This window comes from Cryptosporidium andersoni (assembly GCF_001865355.1).
Source record: "Cryptosporidium andersoni isolate 30847 chromosome Unknown contig_45, whole genome shotgun sequence".
Lineage (NCBI taxonomy): Eukaryota > Apicomplexa > Conoidasida > Eucoccidiorida > Cryptosporidiidae > Cryptosporidium > Cryptosporidium andersoni.
In genome coordinates this window covers 814-22,362 of record NW_027122841.1, presented here as the reverse complement: position 1 = coordinate 22,362, position 21,549 = coordinate 814, and the positions used below count along the sequence as shown (strand labels likewise).

The following is a 21,549-nucleotide window of genomic DNA, read 5'->3' as shown; positions in this document are numbered from 1 at the left end:
GTTTATCCATTAAAATCTATTTAAGATCTCTTTTTTTCTTGATCTACTCACTATTTATATCTTTATAATTTTCCAAATCGCTTATATCTGATAATTCAAATTTTAACTCTTCATTATTATAGACAAAACTATTAGGAAGATCATCAATAGTCTCAATATTAGAATCCACCGTAAACTCCTGTGTAGCTTGATCCAAATGAGTTGATGATTTATTATCTAATTCATATTTATAACTAACACCATTGTTGAATTTATCACTCGAATTATTCTTTTCTAATGTTAAGTTTGCAGATTTGCTTCTATTCAAATTATATCTATAAAGCTCCTTTTCAATTATTTGAAAACTCTTGTATATATCTTGGTATTTCTTTTTACTTACAATAAATGAATGTTTTAATAATTCATCACAGCTCCACCGTTTCTTCTTGTCAATACATATTGTACAATTAAGGAAATCAATAAATGAATCTGAAAATTTGTAGCCATTATTATGTATTGTTTCAACTTCCTTAAAATAGCTTCTAATAAAAGAAAAATCATTATTAATATATTCATTATTATATTTTAAACAGAGATGTATGTCATTGACATTATTTAAATGAGCCTCAAAGTTGTTACTCAAATTATCTGAATATTCAATATAATTTGATGACCCCTTTGTCAGATGACATCTTTCACTATGATTTCTTGTCAAGTTTTCTTCTAAATTATTATTACATAAATTTGCAATAAATTTGTAAATATCAGGTGGAAATCCTATAGCTAGCTCAAGAGCAGTTACACCCAAAGACCAAATATCAATAGATGGATCATATTCCAAACCTCCAAATCCAGAAATTTCACTCAAACATTTACAATTACTAATCATTTCAGGAGCCATCCACTGAAGGGTACCAGCACGGATATTTGGATGTGTACCAAGAACTGTATCTAGTATTTGACAAACCCCAAAATCAATCAATTTCAAATTTCCCGTATTGCAGTCAATCATTATATTTGCTGCCTTTATATCCTTATGAACTTTTTTATATCTAAAATTAAAACTAGTCATATAAGATAGTACATTCAATATTTTATAACATACATAACTAATTATACTTTCTGGAAAAGCACCATATGATTTATATATGTCTCTTAGTGTATAACCTGGTATATATTCAGTAACTACCCCAATATAATTGGGATTAATATGAAATGATTCAATATATCGAACTACACTTTGATTATTTTCACAAGAAATCAAAACTCTTATCTCTTCATGTAGTTGTTCTAATATATCCATTCCAATTAAACTAGTATGAAGATTTCTATTATCTTGTAATATTAAAGGTTCTAAATTTATTATTTTTATAGCTACAAGATTTTTCTCATTATTTGAAACATTCTCATTATCATTACTCTCTATAGATAGTGTCGATTTATTATATTGTATTAATGGTAATATCCAATTGTAACCCCTAATCCATATAGACTTTTGTTTGTTACAACTTTTTATAAATGAATCTACTTCGTTATTCATTTTACACTCATTGTCACTTTTGACTGAATTAGATATAAAACAATCTTTATCAATGGAATTAAAAGTATTATAGTTATTTTGTACATCATTATTATGTTCAAATAAATTATTATTATATATTGGTTTTTGTTGAGCAAGAAATACTACTCCATGATAACCATATCCAAGTAATTTATGTATCTTATAAATAAAGCTTGTAGAACTTATTTCCTTACATCTTTTAAATTTTGAGATAATTTTGTATGTAGATGGATTTTCTTTAAATATACTTATAAAATATAAGTTACTAAGATATGGAGAAGATGTCATTAATCTAGGAGTTTCATAGCGTGAAGAAGTTATAGAAGAAGATATTGTCTGAGTTTCTAATGGAGTTATCTGAATTGATGAAATTATTTCAGAATTTGAATTTGATAACTGTACAGAAATATTGCAATCATCTTCACCACTTGAACTACTATCTTCAATACTCAAATTAATATCATCTCTATTTAATAATCTATTATTCCCATCTCTATTATTTAAAATTATTGATTTCTTTTTATCAAATATTGATCTTACATATCTTGAGTATGCTTTTGATGAGCTATTTGCAATTTTAACATTATTTAATCCCTTTCTATAAGTAATTGGTATAGATTTCCCACATATTATTTTAGCTGGTAAACAATTACTTTTAAAAGACTGAATATTTGAAGATATAATGTCCCGTGAAGTAGATGATATACTTGGTATTTCAATATCTCTTATTAACAAATTTGATGATGCTATATATTTCTGTTCTTGTTTGTCGTATAGCCAAGATATATCTTCTGTACTTTCATTATTTATATTCATATTATTATCTCAAGCATTTTTTCAAATATTAAATATATCTCCTTTAAAAATTGTAATTTACAAATTTTCTGATTTCTATTGTATTGTAATTCTTCCCCTCTTCAACTATACAAACTTAGAATACTTAGGCGGAATAAAAAAGCAGAATTATTTCTTATATAAGTTATCAAAAAGAAATAAGCTATCTAAAATTTAAGTTTATCAAAATTACCTAATATATATTATCAAATTCTATATCTGTAATTCTTTAATTATTCTTTATTCTTTATCCTCTATGCTTAAAATATCAACTATTTCCAAATATGTATCTGATTTCTAATAAGAAAACTTAATAATTCCATTTTATTCTTATAAAATAATCTTTTATCTCAAAAATTTATTCTATATAATAGTCCATCTTTAAAATTAATTCTTGGTACATATTATTTACAATTTCTATATGGCCATCTATTATTTATATTTCTTCTTTAAATTTATATTATAATCTAATCTATTATTAGTATCCTGTACAGTAAATTATTTCATATATTGCTATTTAAAACAGGATATCATAATTAAATTATAGGTCTAATCTAGCAAGATCTAAATCATATATTTAAAAATAGAATAATATTAGAGTTCCCTAAACCTTTAACTTATATATAATTTCATCTTACATTCATCAATGTATTTGCCTCTTATAATATCTTACTAAAATGTATGTATACAGCTTACATTAGTTCCTTTCTCTTATTCTGTAATCTTAAAAAAATCTATATAGTGATGTAATTATTAATGACTTATGGATAAATACTATACTACATATTGTTACTAAATACTTATATGGAAAAATATGCCGACTTTTAAGTCTAGTTGAATAAAATAACTAAATTTTGATTATTTATTTTGTTGCTGATATCTTATTTAAGCATTTTCATAATAAACTGGTAATCCTACTTGGGCAGCAACTCTTCTAATTTTCATTCTAACTTCCCAATCACACTCAGATGAAAAACCTTTCTTTAAAGTACTTCCATATTTAGAATCCCAAATTTCTAACTCAAAAATTTTATTATTAATAGTTTGAAATGTCTCTTCCTGAGGTAAAAAATCCTCAAATGGTAATGTTTTTAATTCTTGACTATTATTTAAATTATCAATCATTTGTGACATTTCTAGTTTCTTATATAATAATCCTATACAAGAAGTCAAAAAATAACATACCCAATCAACAGTATGACCAACTAAAATATGATCAGCCAAATATTTAGATATTTTTTCTTTATCTCTATTATCAGATATTATCTGATCTTCATTATTTTTATTTATATATGTATTTTCATTATTAATTTCATGATCATCACTTAAATCACTTCCTAATTGCTTATATGAAAAATCAGATATTGCAATAGTTGTAATACAATCCTCTTTAGCTTTATAAAATATTGAATCAATATCCGCACAATAATGATTCATTCTTAATCCTCTTGTATTTCGATAAATACCAGTAGATAAATCTTTTTTAATCCTACCAAGAGTAATTATTAACTGAAATTTCTTGTATAATTTATCTAAAAAATTTTGCCATTCATCAGTTATACCTGGTAATGGAACAACTCCTACAATATATATTTTACCTTGTTCTAGTTCAAATACATCTGGTGGGTATCCAATTTCCTGATGAATATCTTTGTAATTACAATCATAAACTTCAAACATTTGCTTCATTATGGGTTGATTAATAGAATCAGTCATAATTACAACACTTATTCCAATGTTTGAGAGTGCATTTGTTAAAATCATCAAACCTATTACCCCATCTAATTCTGTAGGTGGTAAATGGCTTACATTTGATGGGGATAAAGCTAGTATCCCAACTACCTTAGTCATTGAGGCTATATCTTGAGATCTAGTAATATTAGTAATGATTTCCTCAGAAACTTCTTTTATTATTTGATTGTTTGCAAAACTTATCAACAGCTCACTTACTACTCTAAGCGATGATGTATTTATTAACTTATCTTTAATACACTTTTTTGGACTAATAGTATCTTTAATCATAAGATTTTCAAGTCTAAATATAGCCTCTTCTATACTTAATTTAGTATCCGTATCATTATAATGTTTAGGTAATGTAATTTTCTCCACAGTTTCATTACTATTATATTCACTTATAGTTTCATACATTGTTGAATCTTGTACTTAGTTACAGAAAAAAATTTTGCTATCTGCTTAACTTTATAGTAAAGTAAATAAATATGTTTACCTTATGAGGTTCACACATAATATAAGTAATCACTCGATCAGTTTTGAAATAGAGCTAATCAATGTCAAAATTAGACCTACGACTCAGACGTTATATTGATATTTGTCAAGAAATTCTACTAATTCCCCCTTTTTCTCCTATATAGAGGTAAATATAATCTATATCTAAACTAATACAGTAGATATTAAATTATAATATACATAAGGAGGATATATATTCTTATTTAACATTATTAATTCAAAATCCTAAAGTTCTAAATGAATTATATATATATACAGCTATTCAGTGTTCTACTCTTTCTCCATATAAATACTAACAATTATTTATTGCTAGTTTATAGGTCAGTAGACCGTCGTGAATAAGTAGAACACAATTCATCATTATAGTTGTATTTATTAATAATTTAAAACATAAGTATCTTAACTTATTGCCCTAAATCATAATCAATAAAAAAAAGAGTGGAAATTAACATTAAGGTAATTATCTACTAAATATATAAATTTTATATCCCATTAGTTGAGTAATTATATTAATATTCCTTATATAAAATATTTTAGTTAATTTCTTAATATATTATTTAGGAGGCTAAATTTATCTTCTATAAAGGCACTATGTCTTTTAAGCGGTAAAATATTTATACTATTTTTTTTTTTTATATCCCAGGAGAATTAGGAGTTTAAACTATATTATTGGGAAACATACAAAGTATATTAAGTTACCAAATATTTCTTATAAAGTATTATAATTAAAATTTCCAATTTATCCCTTATCTAATTTTTTTTCTCTAAATATTAGTTGATTTATATAATATATAATGAGACGAGCATAATTATAATTTATTGTTATATACAACACTATTACTATAAAATTATACTATTTACTAAATTGTACTTAACTAGGAATATATTTAATAAATATAAAATGCCTAAAGGAAGTTTAATAAATACTTTGAAAGATATCCTTAGATGGGTTGAAAGGCGTAGTAAGGAGTCAAATACTCAAGATATATATATGAATCAATGTGTTCAACAAGGGACACAAAGATATCTTAATAAATGTGAATATAATGGAATATCAGTTGAAGTAATAGGGGAATCCATTGTTTCTAATGATATAGGGGAAATATCAAGATCTACACCAATTAAATTAGATATTGACTTAAATCCTAAAAATATATTATCTACTACCCAGGATAAAATTCTTACTGTTGAATGGAATGGCTTTATAGAAGAAGAAAATATATTAATAGAAAAAGAAGATAATAATGAAATGCAAGAACAAGAACTTGTTTATGAAGAGATTGAAAAAAAAATAGTTACAGAACTTGCTAAATTAGATAATGATTCTATTTATTCAACAAATTTAAGTAAAAATAATGGAGAATATATAAATATTTTAAATATAAAGAGGAAAAAGGGCCAAAGAATTTATGTAGATAATAATACTAATAGTATATATGAATTAACAGAAGAACAAGAAATTATTAATGAGAATAATCCAAAGAAAAGTAAAATAAGTAATCATAAAAATAAAATAACCCAATCATTATATACAGATGAATGGTTATTTGAATAAATTTATTATTACTAATAATTTTACTTATATTGTAATATTATTAATTAAATAGATATTATATATTTGTACAAATATATACCAATACCAATAAATAAATTTGTTAAATATAGAAAAAAAAAAAAAAAAGATTTAATTTATTTACTGTAAATACCACACATAAATGCAAATTTGATGCATTGACTAGAGATAACTGGAAATTTAAGTCAAATTAAACATATATCTTCAAAAATTGAAGATCTAAGTAATATATTACTAATTACATAAATAACAAAATAATAAAGAATAAATAAATAAAAAGTAACTACAAATTAAATCTTAATATTAATTTGGAATTTTTTTTTTCAATATAATAACACAGATATTATGTTATTGGAAATGGATTATAATAAATTAGATGAAAATTATATAAGAGAGGAATCTTCTTTAAAAGTAACAGTAGATGAATTAATTAATATCCCTAAAAATTATCAAGATATGAGTAAGAATATCATTGAATCATATATTCAATATAGAAAATCTAATAATAATAGTAATTTTAATATTGAATATCAAAATGATATAAATACTAAGAAAAGGAGAACAGCATTTGAAAGAGAAGCTATATTTAATAAATTAATGGAAATAAATCCAACATTAGTTAAAATTGATTCGAATTCAATTCCTGGTACTTGTGTTTTTTGTCAAATATGTCAAGTGCGTATTATATTAAATCCAGCATATTATCTCAATAATTGGAGAACTCATATGAGTGGTAAACTTCATAGAGCTTTATCTAAAGCTGTAGGAAGTCCACATTTTATAGATGAACTTAATGATTTTAATATAAATGAATTTCATAATTATATTTATAATAATAAATCAAATATAAATAATAATGGTGAATTAATATTATCTGAATCACCTAGTTGTATATCAACTGCTTTGCAAAGTATTAATAATTCACCTTTGGCTATTCAAGATAAAGAATATTTAAAATCTCATTGGGATAATTCAAATCAAAATGAAATATTACAATCTCCTAATTCTCAAAATAATTCACAAAATATTAAAAATTTTGGAGAAATAGAAAATAATGAAATTACTGATATTTTTAATAATAATGAAAATATTAATATAGATATAACAGATGTAACAGAAGATCATAAAGATGGAAATAATGATAATATTACTACTTTAAATAATTTAGTTATTCATCCTCTTATAACAACTTTAACAGAATCATATCAAGGATCTAAACATAATAATTTATATAATCAACATGATTATTATAAATCTTTTCAAAATCACCAAAAAGATAAACAAGGAGATAATATTATTTTATCTTCATCTACAAATATGAATTCACCAATATTTACCCCTTTATCACCAATAACAGAATATAGAGATTCTCATTTTCAAAATAATTCAAGAAATCTTTTTAAACCTGATAGTCCTAATATAAATAAAATTACTGATAAATCTTTAGAATATGATTATTTTGATATATATACTAATAATACTGTTAATAATAATCGTCATGGTATAAATATAGAATCTAATAATTATGATTTACCTGTAATACCACCTTATAAAAAAATAGAAGATGAAAATTTCAGCTTAAATCCATGTCCAGGAATTAGTAAAGTTAGATATTGGGCAATGTGTTTTATTGGATCTGAGAGATCAGTTGAACCTTGTGAAGAAAAACAAATAATAGATACAAGGAGGGTATTTTATAAACAATCTATAATTACAAGAGTTATGCCAAATAGAGATCCAGAACATCTTGGTGTTGTACATCATCCCCAATGTATAGGGTTTACAAATAATAATGATCAACCTTGTAATCGTTGTATACAATATATTAATAATAGACAATTAGCTCGTGTTATTAGTAAGAGAGCTACTAGATTACAAGAAATGTGGGATCGTGTCATAGCTGGTGAGTATATCTTAAGTGGAAAAAAGATACCACAATCTATTATTATGGCTTATAATCATAGAATAGATCATTGGACTAGATGTAATGATCCATTAGAAGCTATAACTAGAGCTTTAGCTGGTTGTAGACAAAGAGATTATACACCTTTTTTTTGGAAAATTAGGGAAAATATTCTACATAATGCTAGACAGGTAAAACTTAGGAGATAATTGACCTATAAATCTGAAAATGAAATTAATATGTAAAAGTTAACAAATTCTATAATACAGTAAAGAACCGAAATTATAGCTCTATGTTGTTTAAGATAAATTTGAAGAATATTATTAAATATTAATAATTTAAACAATCCATATCCCGCCTTTATATGATTTTCCCCGCAGAATAGCGCTATGTAAGAAGTAGTTTAATTTTTTTTTTTTTTTTTTAAAATAGATTCCTTTTGAATTATTATAATTACTTAAGTTTAACTTTTTATTATGTGTAATATAATATGTAATATATATTCTTCAATAATTTTGATTCTAATAGTAATATATAATAATTTTTAAATCTGTAATAATATTATGTATATGGATCTGGCGCCTCTATAGCAAATACTCAGTAACTTACTACAATACTTGCTGTCTCATTAAATTATTGTGATTAGATTGAGTGATCAGTTTAAACACTCTTGAGTTTTTTTTTAAATAAATTTCCCTGATAAATAGTATTACAAATTATGACAGTACAGAAAGTAAATTCTCTTGATGGTAAGTATAAATTAATATGAAGTAGGGAACTTAGTAGAATAAGTTAGGGATTTGTAGAAGTGAATTACTACAACAAAATACATGAGATATTTAGGTTTTTGACATATAACTTGTAAATTAGGTATAAGATAATAATTTCTTTTTTCTATTATTATAGAATACAAGCAACTTATTAGTCGTTCTGGACTTATTGTAGTTGATTATTATGCTACATGGTGTGGACCTTGTAATATGATTGGACCAAAGATAGATGATTTAAGTGATAAGATGAAGGATGTATCTTTTATTAAGGTCGATGTTGATGCTCATCCAGACATTGCAGATTTAGAATCAGTAAGAGCAATGCCGACACTTAAACTATTTTTAAATGGAAGAGAAACTAAATGTATTGTTGGTGCTAATTTTGATGTTTTACATCAGGCCATATTGAGTCATAAGTAGATGAACTTTTTACTTAGCGTTTATTGTTCTTAGCAGAGATTCTCTCTAGTAAGAGAATCAATTAATACCAAGTAAATTACTCAATTTTAAGTAATATTTTAAGTTTGAGATTTATGTCTTTTTTTTTCTTTTTTTTCTTGAGTTCTATTATATGTATTTGAGAATTTATCTTATTATATTGATGTTATTTCTATTTATATTATTATATAGGGGTAAATGCTATTTATATATAAATATTTGAGCTAATAAGATTTTGTTCCAAATTTCTTTTATTCCTTTTTCTATATTTCATTTAATATTTTTGTTTATCTTTGTTATATAAGATATAACTTTACAAATATTAAGAAAAGTTTATTAATTCTATTTTCTCTGCAAAGAGAAACATGAGTATATTGGTAATAAGGATAAAATTAGTATTTATAATACTATGGATAGTTTCTAATAATATTGTATAAATAATTATGAATTATTATTTCTAAAGATATAATATATCTAAAGGATATAAAATCAATATATTATCACCAAATATATCTATATAAGATTTTTTTTTTTAATAATCTAAGAACAAAATAAACCAAGTTAACATTTTGCATCTGAGATTAGACTTATGTTTTCTCCACGTAACATTAATCTACCAATATCACGTCTTGATACCTCATCTTTCTTTGTATATACTTCAGTCACATCATCTAGAACAATATTCATATATTCATCAAAACCCTAAAGTAATAATTAATTAATAAAATTAATAAAGATATTGGGACTAGGAGATATATTACAAATAATATAAAATATATTATGAAAAGATTGGTATATATAACCAAAAATAAAGAGATTATATTATTAATATATAGATATTTTAACTTACCTGAATTTTACCCTCTATAGATAATTCGGGATGATCATATAACCAAATCTGAACTCTTTGTTTTGATGTGAACAGCCTAAATATTTGATTAATTGGCTGTGTCATAATTTTTTGAGTTCTTCTTTGTTGATTCATTTCTTCAAAAATTGTTCTGGTCTAGTAATAAATATAATATAAAGAGTCTTCAATAGAAAGTTGTCCTATAAGACTTCCTTTAATAATTCAGCCGCCTAATTATATAATTCGGCGGCTAATTACAGAATATTTTAATAGGTCTACTGCATGTAGTTTTTTTTATTTCACAAAATATTTAATAGCTTATTATATTTATTTTAGGATTTTTATTGAGTCTGAATGCTTGAAATAACTAATATGACTTCAATATTTAGCCCTATGATATTGATATTTGTTTATATATTAATTTTTTTTTTTAATTTAGGTTATTTTTATAATTAAAAAGTTAATCATCATCTTTGGTACAACGCCTGCATATAAGCATAACCATACATATTAACATAGAGACAATAATTAAAAATCCAATAGCCGAAAATGAAGAATATCCTAAAGTGAAGGATCTACCAATATTAGCATTATATTCGGTTATACCATTAGTCATTCCATATCTCATCATATTAGTTTCTGTTCCCATTCCGAGTCCCATTTGTCTTGATGCTTCGGTATTTAAATTAGTACTCATTTCAACAATACCAGGTTGTGCTCTAGTATCCATTAAAGGATTTATTTGTGGTGTTGAAGGAAGCAAGAAAGAATTAATCATTGATGGATTACCAATAACGGGTGATCCCGTTAAATCTTGAGTACCTTGAGCTATTGCACTAGCTGCAACACCAGTAAGTAATTTACCCAAATTACTATCTCTATATCTAATGGTATCAACAGAGTTGAAGTAAGTTACAATTATTATTATTAACATATAAAGATGTATATTTACTCCCAAGCAACAATTATCCTTAAATTTCATGACTTATTACTAGAATAAATTAAATAATTATACATGACAACTTAGACTTTTCTTCTTAAATATAACCAGAAAAAAAAGAATTTTAAAGAGCTTAAAATTTTATTTTATGAATTTACAACTCTATTGTTAATATTTTATGTGTGCACTTAATTATATAAGCTGATATTACACCCAAAAACTTAAGATTTGATATTAATAACAAAACTAGCACAGAAATATTTATATTTAATCTATTCTAATTTCTTTTTTTTTACTATAGAATGTATTACTACCAATTGAGAAAGCTAAATTAAATCCTATAAATAAAGAGATTAACCCTCCAAATATGAGTATAGCTGATTTCCATGATAATTGATCTAAAAATGTATTCAATATCTCACCAATTGTCTGTGCAGTAAAACTCGATCTTCTAGCAATTATAGCTGGATCTTGGTTCATACACTTTTCCCATTCAATACATTTAGTTTCTAAAGCTGGTACCCGTTCATTTGGATTGCATTTATTATCTGCATATTGTCTAGAACATATGGTCATTTCTTCCATTAAATTCCTTACAGATATTTGAATTTTTGATTCTATATCATTTCTAATTGCATACATTAAACCACATAATCCATATAATATAATTATTACTAATGATATATTAAATATCAATTGAATATATCCATTAATGTATATAGGTAATCTCTCATTATTATATGTAGATGAAGATGAACAAGTATTTACAATAGGTAATATATTTATATGATCACAATCATATTGCTTATAGTTATTTAAGTTATTCATATTAGTATTAATTTTTTGACAAGGAGTCTTTCTAATAATATTTGGATCAAATATACTTTTTTCAATATCCTTGAATTGGTTTATTATTGATGATTTTCTATTTACTGGTAATGATGATGAACGATATAGTGACTTAGGTTCAATATGTTTATTTATATTATTTGAATGACTATGGTCTTCTATATTTGACTGCACCAAGTTATCATTATGTGGAGCCGAATAAGAAATTTCAGATTGTGTACTAGTAGTAGATGAAATATCATCATTATGGATTTCAGTAGTATTTTGATCTATTATCATATCCGTAACTTGATCTTGTTTTTGTTGTCTATCATTTGTATTTAAACCTTTACATAGCTGATCTGCTAAACTTAAGATATCATATTCATCACTTTCCATTATTTTAATTAGATTTTAAAAATATAATTGAACAAAAAAGTTTATTCAGCTAATATTTAATTATATTTAAGTAATAGAATATTACAATAGATTTACCTTTGATCAGAAATCAGTGTATACTTAGAACTGGAGCGGCATTTGATAAGTTTTTTTAGTAATTCAATATAAATGATTCTTTATATTGGATTAAATAAATAAAAGTTGTATTTGGAATTAAACTTAAATGTATTTTGCACTTAGTTTAATACTATTATAAAAAAAAGACTTTATATAAATGTATAGGATTTTTATTTTTCTATTTTCTTTTTAAATATCCATTAATGTAGATTGATTGTCAATATAATTTTCTTTATTTTGATCTTCATTATTTCTAAATTTCATATTTGATATATTATTACGAAATATTTTTTGTAAATCTATAAGGCTCTTTATTTCATGATCACTTTTTATTGCCTTTATAGATAAATCATCCTCTATAAGTGATGTACCTTTGCATGGAGCTAATTTATTTTCACCTCTTATTGGTACAAATATTGTTGGCCTTCTTAGGGATGTCTTCCATTTACTATTTTCAGTATCATTATTATTATTATTAATTACCTGTAATTCTTCTCTTGATAATATATCATCAATAAACTCAGCTTCAACTAATTCATCTTGTAATGAACGATAATCTATTTCTAGAGTATCTTGACTTACTGAAGAATTACTCGTTACGAAATATGAAGAATATTTGTTATGCACTCTCATTGCTGATGTACAAAGTAGTGGAGAGTCAAATTCCTTGTTATAGTTATTCTCATTATATATTTGTATATTTTCTGAATCAATTTTAGTTTGTTTATCCTCATCTTCAGATCTAAACTGTATATTTATCGATTTATCATTGAAGTTGATATCTTTTTTATTTGAGAGGTCAGATATATTATATTTGATTCTTTTTGCCTTATATATTTCAAATTCCAAATCGAGACTATCATCAATAAACTCTGTTCTTGTACGTTTACTTCTATTGAAAACCTCATTTGGTTTATTATTAATAATTAAATTTTGGTTATTTTTTTTTAATACCCTTGTATTAATTCCTACATGTATGGATATTAAACAAGATTTTTGTTCACTATCTTCTAATTTCTTAATTTCTAATTTATTTTTAATTTCACTATGTTCCATAAGATTAACTTGAGTACCAGTAAATTTACCCTGTAAGTCATTAACTTTACAATATATATTATCTTGATTTTCCTTTTGTTTTATTTGATTTGATTCATTATTCCGTAATAGTAAATTTTTTCCTCGTTCATATTTATTAGTTATTTCTTGTTCTTCTTGAAGTTTAATCTTTTCTATTTCCATTTCTTGTTTCTTCTTCTCTTCTAGTAATTTTAACCTCAATTGTTCCTCTTGTTTTCTCTTCTTTTCTTTCTTTTGTTGAATATATCTATATATTGAATTACATATGATTATCATAGCCTTTCTCTCCTTTTGCTTTTTTTTCTTATAGAGAATTTCCTTGTATTTACCAAGTATATTTACACAGGACTTAATTAATATCCAATAATTATGAGAACGTCTCCTTATCCAGTAGTTATATATTTCAAGAACACAATTTATCTTCCATTCTGAAGATTCACTCTTACATTTACTAATAAATTCTTCTATTTTATCAAGGACATTATATTTAAAAAATATTCTTGTTAAACCTAATTTATAGTCTTTACCATCCTTATATCCCATATAATCTAATAATAATGAGACAAATAACCTTTGATCCGATAATATTATTGCAACTTTTTTATCAATATCCTTACTGCTATTATCTAATGGGCTTTCAATATTAATATTTGGTTTCAATTCATTTCTCTCACTTAATTTACTATCATTTCCAACCAACTTATTATCTATCATTTGTTTAAAATAATTATAAATATTGAGATAAGGTATCCTACAAGGATATCCATATATCATTATATTTAGTACCTGCAAGATACCACCAATTTGTAATTGTTGATAAACTTTAATATCATCAAATTTTAAAGGTTCTTGTTCATCATTAGGTTTAATACAACGTATAAAATGACTTTGTGTTGGATATAATTCTTCAGTTAACATATTTTGCATTTGTTTGATAAAGGTTGTACCTACACTTTTATTTTTATTAGTATTTAGTGGTTGTATAAAACTTGTATCACTTAAGTTTGATATATTTGTATTTGATATCATTAATTTTGATTTAAATTTCCCTTTTTCTTCCTTATTATCCATTATTAATCCAGTACTTTTTAGTACATCAAGAGTTGAATTTGTTTCATCAGTGGAAATATCAGATCTTCCATTCACTTTTAAATTATCAACTATATTATTTTTATTATATAATTTTTTTCTAATTGCTTGCAAATTTATGATACTCTTCATATTTGTTAAAAGATACCTTTCAATATCATTAGATAAAAAATCAGTATTTTTACTAGTAAAACCATCACATTGGTATTGCACAGGCCCTGCAAAATGACAAATAGTAAATGTTTTATTTAAATTTAATTTTTGTGGTATAATTACATTATTAACTGCTGAAATGAATGATAATACTTGACTAGTTTCATTAATTTGAGATGAAGATGTTATAACAGATTTTCTTTTATGAATTCCATTATTACAGCTACTAATATAAGATTGTCCATTTATATTCTTCAATTGATGGACTTTCTGACAAAATATTTCATCTCTATTACCTTTAATTGGTACTTTGCATGTTTCATCCAAAATAGATATTATATTAACTGATGAAAAATTTATATTTGAACCCTTACTATCTTTATAATCACTTGTATATTTAGGAACAGTACCACTTATTATTGTGCACACAAGAGATTGATGAAATAGTAATTCTGATACATCAAATGAGGTATCAGTTGATTTAAATTCACCTAAACCTTCTGCTTTATATAATAAGTGATCCCTATATAATAATTGCTCTAAAAAGAAACTATGTAATCTTTCATTACAGTAATTAATGCATAATTGTTCAAAACTATTTGGATAATTTGGAGATAAATCTTCAAATCCAAAGATATCTAATATACCAATTGATAATACTTTAGAAATTAATTCAGTTTCTGTTGAATCATTGACATCATTAATATTATTAGTTACTATATTATTTCTATATTTATTGGTAATCTCCTGATTTAATGCAATATTTATTAAATCAACCACTAAATCAAATATCCATTGATATAAATATCTAGCAATACTATCTCTTGTATATATAGCTTCTGAATATGATAATTTTCTTTCTATATTGATTATATTTCTTCTAGTCAGTATTTTAATTAATCTTTTTGAATCAGGTATACCAAATAAATTTGATACTTTAGAACATATCTCAAAAGTCTCATTAGTAATATCACAATAATCATCTTCTTCATTCTTCTTAAATTCCACATTCCCTAATAAAAGAATACCCATAACCAAGTCATATATTATATTTACAATATTATTTGATATTCCAATCGATTCAAAACACTTATTTATAGTATCTATATTATATTTTATATGTTTATCTACATTATTATTATTCAAAATCCCATTTTTACTTTTCAAATAATTGAAACTATTAATAATTCCATCATATTCCATATTATCTGGTATTGACAACCATTTTATTCTTTGTTCTTGGTTCATATTTCTCAATAACAAATAAAAGATATGATAGTTTCTTTCTCCTTGAGGTATATGTACTACTCTAGATTTAGCAAGAAGATATGTATTAATACTAGAATTTAATATATATCCATCATCACTGAATTCCAATTTCATATACTTTCCAAATCGTGATGAGTTATCATTCCTAATAGTCTTTGCATTTCCAAATATTTCTAACAATGGATTAGATGATAATAAACAGTCTTCAATAGACGAAACTCTTAAATCATTCAAATTTAAGATTGTACATTCACTAACTAAGGGATTATTATTTTTTATAATACCATTCTTTTTGTAATTGTACATTCTCCTTTTATTACTTAAATAGCTCAAATACTTTAAAACATGTTTTGAAGTTTCCGTTTTCCCTGCTCCACTTTCTCCGGAAATAACAATAGATTGAGATTTTTTATCTTTAAGCATTCTACGATATGACCATTCTGTTACTGCAAATGGATGAGGTTCCATATTCACTATATTTTTCCCGACAAATTCATCAGCAATATCATTATTATATATATCATAAAATTTATATGGATTAACAGCTAAAAGAATCCCACCTGCAAAAGTATACATTGGATATTTCAGACAATCAACTTCATCTTTAAAGTCAGATACTCCATTTTTGTAAGAATTATCTTGCAATAATTCATAGCAATACTTCATATTTGCCAACACATTACCAATATTCAGGTTCCTTAATTGTGAATTATCCTTCAAACCAAATTTAGAATCTGCTTTCATTACATTCACCAGTTTTGTTTCAAATTTATTGTCTCTACTTTCTGTTATATCACTTGATAAATCCAAGCCTTCAGCATCTCTACAGGTGGCAATTTTTGTAACTTCATTATATGATATTAATTCAATAAGTGTAAACGCAGTTCTTCTTTTATTCCTTATAAATTCATCTGATAACTTTTCATTGTCTTCTTCAACCTTTCTTACTCTCTTTGCAGATTCCACATCACTTGTAGGTACCCATATATAATGATTTCCTAATTTCGATGAATTTGATAAATACATCACAAGTAAACTAGATATTGAAATCTACTTATGATTATTCAGAGCAGTAGAGGTTTCTTACTGCCTAGAAAGTGATATTACTAATTTCCCGTTTTTTGTTAATACTTTACAAATCTTGATATTACACAACTCTAACAAATTTATTCTCTGAAAAGTTACCACACAGACGGATACGTTCCTAACCTTATTTTGAAATGTAACAAACTAAAGTATCTCCCACAAGCTTTTAGTATTGAGTATATAATTCTATATATTTGTATTGTCGACTTTCTCACAAGTATTCGACGAAAAGTATTATAGGCGGGCCTGGCGTGGGGAGACTGCATGCATAATGTGGATTTTGACCATAGTTATTGTCAATATTAAATTAATTCACAACTTATAACTGAAAATTCATAAATATTTAATTAATGAGAATTAATATGTTTACTTAATTATCATTTATTTTATATATTTGAAAAAATTTAATAAAATTCCCAACTTATTTTAAAGAACTGGTATCTATTACAATAGATTCGGAAATATTTAAGTTTTTGTGATCCTGAACAATTGAATGTATTAACATATATTTAAGTTATATTGAGATATCTTGCTAGTATTTCAAATTCTTTATCCATTCAATATGAGAGTAGATTCATCATATTGAGGAGATACCTTTTACTTATATAATTTAAGACTACTCCTTTTAAACTTGAAAATATTATTACATAAATAATATTTATTAGAAATCTTAATATATTTTGTTATTTTGTAAGCATTTTTCTTAAGTTGAAAACAATTAAGTGCTACTGAGGAAGAACTCATACAAAAAAAATTAATGGGAGTTGATCTACAAATAAATCAATTCAGTAATTATATTGATCTATACTAAGCAAAACTTGAAAATAAATAAGTGGTCTATTTTCTTATAAATATCTTAAATAATTTACTAATATACTAGATTTAAAATAAGCAGATAATATTAAAATATTAAAGATATATTTTGCTATATTCTTCTTTGTCTCCCAACCGAAATATGTTCATAAAGTATATTAAATATAATAGCTTTATTACTTTACAAATCTTTTCTGATTTAATACATTCTTATTTTTTAAACACTAAATATATTACTTTTAGGATATAAATAAAAGGTTATAATTATCTATCTTCATATCAATAAATTACAAGTTTATTCACATATTCAGAATCTCTGAATATTTAAGATATTTATATTTCTATTTTATTCATACTTTACATTAATTAACTGTTTTAAGTATTAGTAGCTATATACTCAAAGTAATCTATACTCGTATTTATAATATTCCTATCTAATTATTATTATAGAGTTGTATTTTAAATTTTATTTATAGATATCTCTTATTGAATATACAAGTGTTTTTAGGTTTGAGAATAGTGAACTTGTCTGCTAACAATAGATTGGTTAAATAAAATAATAAGATCTTAGAGAGTCAAATTATGAGAATACAAAATACTAATTAAGACAAGTTTATATATACTTTTTCTAATGTAGACAGGACTTAATAAACTTTTTTAGCTGAATATGATTTTAATTAATCACCCTACATAATATTCTAAAAAAAACGGAATATAAATACAACTTTAAAAATATCAATACCTTAACTATGAAAATATATCTTTATTGGTCTATTGGAAATTTCTAAATTTAAATACTAGAGGAAATTATTTAGCTAAATTTTTTCAATTCTTAGTTAAATGATATTGATATATATATATATGTAAATCTAAGTTTAACATTTAAAAATATGTTTTACTAATTATGAATTACTATTCAATTTTATTTTAAAGTATAAATATCCATATTTAGTTTTATATGCCATATTTGTGTGCTAAATTTAGATGAAGATACTAAAATACAATAGTAAACAAGTTAAAAATTTTTAGAATATACAACCTTTCACTATTTACAAATAAATCATTTATATCTCTTTGATTAAGTATTAAGTGTTTGTTATAAAGGTTTTATTTTTAACAATGGTATAATTCACTAAAGAAATAGTGAAAGTAAATAAATAGGAACTTATTAAAATGATTTTAAAGGAATGTTAAGAAAATGTTGAAGTTGTAGCTACGAACTCATTAAACTAATAAATCGTAAGTTATTTGCAATATATTTAGTACCATTCAATTTAATAATTATATTTTCAAATATATAGATATGACTTCTTATCATTAAATTATCCCAAATAAGTATATAAAGAAACTGTAGTTTACATTCACAATTAAATTAGTTTTAACTTAACTTAAATAAACTTTAATAATTCGGTAATAACGGATAAAGTGCCAAAACTGCGTAGATAATGTAACTGAATAGTTACTAAATTTTTCTCTACATTATTACAAACTTCACTAATATGCAAAGTAGACAAAATCCCAAAGTGGTAAATTTAAATATTGAGTATATCGATCCTTAATATTGGCTAAAATTGGATAAAGATCAAATTCAAAAGTAGTAACAGAAGTAATGTTATAAAGGAGTTGTGGAACAAAAATAGTCAAAATGGGATACTATAAATTAGTGTACTATATATATTGTATATATATATCAAACCTGTATTACCTTATATATAAAGTAGAAACCTCATTTCCTTTATTCCCTATTTATATAAAAGGTAGATTAAAACCTTTTGTATATTATATATCCTTAAATTTCATACCTATACTTTGAAAGTAACTTCCACTTTAACAAAAAAAAAAAAAAAAATAGAACCCAATATCATTTCCAATAGTATAAACATTAAAGTATAAAGAAGAATACAAATACTAAATTTTAAGCATTAAACTTGACTGTAGTGTTAAAAAGAAAAAAAAAGTTGATTTCCAGTATTTTAACATATCTATTCAAAATATATCTTAGATAGAGAATCCATTAAGAAGTAATAATTTAATTATTCTCTAATTTAATTAACTGAAATATTATAATCTAAAGATTCCACATTAAGTCGGGATCATCGTGCTTGTTAATATCAGTAGATATGCTTGTTGAGGTAGGCAAAGTATTATTTCCAGCCCTCCTTGGTTTCTTTCCTTTATCACAATTTTTTGCTAAGTGTTTTACTGATCCACAGATATTGCAAGAGCCACCCTTAGGATATACTGAGCCAATATCATTTTGTGAACAATATGCCACTATATGTCCATATTCTCCACATTTGAAACAGCTAGCAAATGGTAATACTGAATCATCAATACGTGACTTCTTGCAGTCTCTAAGTGTGTGACCTTCTTCACCACAATTGAAGCACTTATTTAATTGTTTGTTATTTGGTAATATTTTAGAATCAGATTCTCTCTCTAAGTTATTGTCTTTATATTTTCTACAGTCAGCCATCAGATGACCCTTCTTTCTACAACATAAACAAACTAAATTTCTATTACAGTTTCTATCTTGTTTTGCCAGTACCCCATGCTTATTTTTATTTTTGTTTAATCTTCTAATTGTTTTATTACTTTTTGATATTTGACCTCCTACTTTAACTTGACCATTTAGACCTTTTTTTAGTACTATCAAACGTGCGAGAATTCTCTTTCTCTTGGATCTAGATACAGAACTATCTGAATCTCCCAATTTCTTCGACAGTTCATCTATACTTTTTTGTATCTGTTCTTTGTCCCAGCATCCTTCTCTATTTAGCTTTTTCTTTGAAGTCTTTAATCTCCCTGCAGATTTCGTCCCCATCATGAACTTTGACAAGAATATCTCAAGATTACGAATTCTCCAGACTATTCTACTTAATATACCTGTTAATTTATAACCTATACATTTAATATTGAATCTTCTAATAATTTAGAGCTATGCCTATCAAAGCTAGAAAGTGGTATTATTTAGCGGTAAGTAATGCATTATGTCTCTTTCGTCTTATTTTTAGGTAGCATGGCTGCATTGGGGAGAGTTAGATACTATCTAAGTCTATTATTGACGCTTCGTTCTCATTTTTCTTGCAATACGAGTTACAAGGCAAAAGATAAACTAAAGCCTGAAGCCCCAATAATTAGAAAAGTTATACTAATAAATATGTCGGTAAGTTACTTGCTTTTTCTACTTTATGAATATAAAATTTTGAACTATTTTTGTATAGAAAATAAAGTCAGCTAATCTTCAAGGTACTAGGAAACCTATTGAACCAGTTGCTATACCTGATAGCTCTACTGATACATCAAGTGATGAATCCGATACTACCAGTTTTGCGATAGTTAAAAAAGCATCTAAACAACTTGAATATAGGAAAGATAATAAAACTGCTAACAATAAGAGAACAGCACCAACTTTGTCTCTTTCATCTGAAAGTAATTCTAAATTGAGTTCCGGTTCAAGACCAAGAAAGAGACAACAACTTAATGTTTCAGATAAATCTATTTTGACATCAGTATCTGTACCCGACAGCAATGGCTCTGAGTCTGAAACTAACTCTAAAAAGAAAGTGGTACCTTCCAAACAGAATGTTCCAGTTTTCTCAAAAGATCATTCTTCTGACAAT

General features: G+C 24.6%; 10 protein-coding genes across 10 annotated transcripts; 3 read left to right on the top strand and 7 right to left on the bottom strand.

The window, feature by feature from the left end:
• Positions 1–43: 43 nt before the first annotated feature.
• Positions 44–2,356, bottom strand: cand_028610 (protein kinase domain-containing protein; the record flags this gene model as incomplete). Its single annotated transcript, XM_067213089.1, has 1 exon — positions 44–2,356. The coding sequence occupies one exon, from the start codon at positions 2,354–2,356 to the stop codon at positions 44–46; it is 2,313 nt and encodes a 770-aa protein (XP_067068488.1).
• Positions 2,357–3,259: 903 nt separating this feature from the next.
• Positions 3,260–4,522, bottom strand: cand_028600 (uncharacterized protein; the record flags this gene model as incomplete). The annotated part of the gene is made up of 1 exon (XM_067213088.1): positions 3,260–4,522. One exon carries the CDS (start codon positions 4,520–4,522, stop codon positions 3,260–3,262), a length of 1,263 nt encoding a protein of 420 aa, XP_067068487.1.
• A 1,000-nt stretch (positions 4,523–5,522) lies between these two features.
• On the top strand, positions 5,523–6,176 carry cand_028590 (uncharacterized protein; the record flags this gene model as incomplete). Its single annotated transcript, XM_067213087.1, has 1 exon — positions 5,523–6,176. The coding sequence occupies one exon, from the start codon at positions 5,523–5,525 to the stop codon at positions 6,174–6,176; it is 654 nt and encodes a 217-aa protein (XP_067068486.1).
• Positions 6,177–6,539: 363 nt separating this feature from the next.
• Positions 6,540–8,306, top strand: cand_028580 (uncharacterized protein; the record flags this gene model as incomplete). Its single annotated transcript, XM_067213086.1, has 1 exon — positions 6,540–8,306. The coding sequence occupies one exon, from the start codon at positions 6,540–6,542 to the stop codon at positions 8,304–8,306; it is 1,767 nt and encodes a 588-aa protein (XP_067068485.1).
• A 509-nt stretch (positions 8,307–8,815) lies between these two features.
• Positions 8,816–9,287, top strand: cand_028570 (thioredoxin protein; the record flags this gene model as incomplete). Its single annotated transcript, XM_067213085.1, has 2 exons — positions 8,816–8,846; positions 9,004–9,287. 2 exons carry the CDS (start codon positions 8,816–8,818, stop codon positions 9,285–9,287), a joined length of 315 nt encoding a protein of 104 aa, XP_067068484.1.
• Positions 9,288–9,866: 579 nt separating this feature from the next.
• cand_028560 (LSM domain-containing protein) lies at positions 9,867–10,290 on the bottom strand (the record flags this gene model as incomplete). The annotated part of the gene is made up of 2 exons (XM_067213084.1): positions 9,867–10,007; positions 10,156–10,290. The coding sequence occupies 2 exons, from the start codon at positions 10,288–10,290 to the stop codon at positions 9,867–9,869; spliced, it is 276 nt and encodes a 91-aa protein (XP_067068483.1).
• Positions 10,291–10,615: 325 nt separating this feature from the next.
• Positions 10,616–11,137, bottom strand: cand_028550 (uncharacterized protein; the record flags this gene model as incomplete). The annotated part of the gene is made up of 1 exon (XM_067213083.1): positions 10,616–11,137. The coding sequence occupies one exon, from the start codon at positions 11,135–11,137 to the stop codon at positions 10,616–10,618; it is 522 nt and encodes a 173-aa protein (XP_067068482.1).
• A 225-nt stretch (positions 11,138–11,362) lies between these two features.
• cand_028540 (uncharacterized protein) lies at positions 11,363–12,322 on the bottom strand (the record flags this gene model as incomplete). The annotated part of the gene is made up of 1 exon (XM_067213082.1): positions 11,363–12,322. The coding sequence occupies one exon, from the start codon at positions 12,320–12,322 to the stop codon at positions 11,363–11,365; it is 960 nt and encodes a 319-aa protein (XP_067068481.1).
• A 306-nt stretch (positions 12,323–12,628) lies between these two features.
• On the bottom strand, positions 12,629–17,053 carry cand_028530 (myosin head family protein; the record flags this gene model as incomplete). Its single annotated transcript, XM_067213081.1, has 1 exon — positions 12,629–17,053. One exon carries the CDS (start codon positions 17,051–17,053, stop codon positions 12,629–12,631), a length of 4,425 nt encoding a protein of 1,474 aa, XP_067068480.1.
• A 2,941-nt stretch (positions 17,054–19,994) lies between these two features.
• cand_028520 (uncharacterized protein) lies at positions 19,995–20,750 on the bottom strand (the record flags this gene model as incomplete). The annotated part of the gene is made up of 1 exon (XM_067213080.1): positions 19,995–20,750. The coding sequence occupies one exon, from the start codon at positions 20,748–20,750 to the stop codon at positions 19,995–19,997; it is 756 nt and encodes a 251-aa protein (XP_067068479.1).
• Positions 20,751–21,549: the final 799 nt, after the last annotated feature.